At 50.3% G+C, this 1737-nt stretch overlaps 1 protein-coding gene across 2 annotated transcripts in view; it reads right to left on the bottom strand.

Annotated features, from left to right (window-relative positions):
* Positions 1–1737, bottom strand: part of PRMT8 (protein arginine methyltransferase 8) — a 216041-nt gene that overhangs the window by 30398 nt on the left and 183906 nt on the right. For both annotated transcript variants that reach the window (XM_011967174.1, XM_011967173.1), the window contains exons 5-6: positions 1071–1213; positions 367–454 (exon numbers count right to left, since the gene is read on the bottom strand). In XM_011967174.1, the coding sequence (XP_011822564.1) occupies positions 367–454; positions 1071–1213 (231 nt within the window). The remainder of the gene's footprint in view (positions 1–366; positions 455–1070; positions 1214–1737) is intronic.

The following is a 1737-nucleotide window of genomic DNA, read 5'->3' as shown; positions in this document are numbered from 1 at the left end:
CAGGATGGTCTCGATCTCCTGACCTCGTGATCCGCCCGTCTCGGCCTCCCAAAGTGCTGGGATTACAGGCTTGAGCCACCGCGCCCGGCCCTCAGTCCAATTTTTAATTCACATTGCATTCATGCTTTCACCCCAGGACATTTCTCTCATCCTAGCCATATGGCTTATTTTCTCTCGGTAAACCTTGCATCCTTGGGACTAGATAGAAACATTTGGAGAGCAGACTCCAGAAACGGTCCCAGATAAGCTCCTCCTCAGGGACAGCAATGGTGTTCATGCCACTGCCTACTCATCTCGGGCCCACTGGAGTGCCTCCCACCCCAACTGTGCGGTGGAAGTCCACAGGAGAAGCAAGAGGGGACTTACAGTGGATTTTGAAGTCCTTGTACTGTCTGTCTTCAATCGCTACCACGTACAAAGCTGCCCGGTCTGGAAACATAAGCCCTCCAGGTTTCTGTTGATGAATTGTGGGGAAATGGGTCTCGTAATCTATTCACCTGACAAAGACATCACATTTTGAACCGCACATAGAGTCACCAGACAAGCACCCCCTTGCCAGCATCTCTCATGCAGTGGACTGCCACCTTGTCTGGGGCGAGGGCTGGGACAGCAATGCTCAATTTTTATTTTGGAGCAAGGAGAATTTAAGGGACCTAAGTGGAGTCAATGGGACAAGTGAGGTGGGGTGAAGGTAAACCCAGTGAGGAGAGATGTTATGACTTTGGCCTTGAGAAGCCCAGATGGCTAGCACACCTGGCTCTGGCAGCCATGCAAGTCCTAAGTACTTCTTGACCAAAACGGACCTTTAACTTGGGAGAATGAATGTCTATTATTGCAAAAGAGGCCGAGGTGAGACCCCCGGAAGTCCACTCTGATGGTTACACATGCTGGACCCAAGACGACCATTCTAGTCCCTGATACAGATCTGCTCTAAAGAGAGGGGCCTGGGGCAGTGACCTCCTAGCCTTAGTCTTCTCTGAAGTCCTCGTATGCCCCCTAGGCTGCAGGCCTTGGGTAGAGCAGCAGGACAGCCAGCCGACCAATGCAGGGACAGCATGCAGGACACTTACCAGCCACTTGTCCCTGGCAAAGATCACCGTGTTGAGCATGGACTCATAGAACAGACAGTAGCCCATCCACTCGCTGATGATGATGTCCACCTTCTCCACAGGCAGCTCCACCTCTTCCACTTTACCCTTAAATATGGTGATGACTGGAAAATAAGAACCCCAGGGCCATGCTTTGCAAGGACCCCACCCAGGAACCACAGGCACCTCACTTCAGGGCCAGATCTCCAGATTTCAGCCCTATTCCGATTCTACTTTTAGGATGTGACATAGCTCACCCTTCACCAAGCTAGTTTATACCAACATAATTGAAAACTACCTGCATGTTTTCCCTGTAAAATAAATCGAGCCATTACTATGTGCCTGGCATAGCGCTAAGCCTGTTACATGCACAGTATTACATCATCCTTCCAACAGCCCTGTGAGGTAAGCACATTACAGTTGACCCTTAACAACTCGGGTTTGAACTACACAGGTTCACTCATACACAGATTTTTTTTTTTTTTTTAATTTACACCAAGTGTGCCTACCTCCCCTTCCACCTCTTCCACCTTGGTCACCTCTGTCACTCCTGAGACAGCAAGGCCAGCCCTTCCTCTCCCTCCTCCTCAGCCTATTCCATGTGAAGGCAATGAGGACAGAGACCTTCATGCTGATCCACCTCCACTCA

Source organism: Mandrillus leucophaeus, unplaced genomic scaffold (genome assembly GCF_000951045.1).
Source record: "Mandrillus leucophaeus isolate KB7577 unplaced genomic scaffold, Mleu.le_1.0 Scaffold79, whole genome shotgun sequence".
Classification (NCBI taxonomy): domain Eukaryota; kingdom Metazoa; phylum Chordata; class Mammalia; order Primates; family Cercopithecidae; genus Mandrillus; species Mandrillus leucophaeus.
This window is presented reverse-complemented; position numbering and strand designations above follow the sequence as displayed.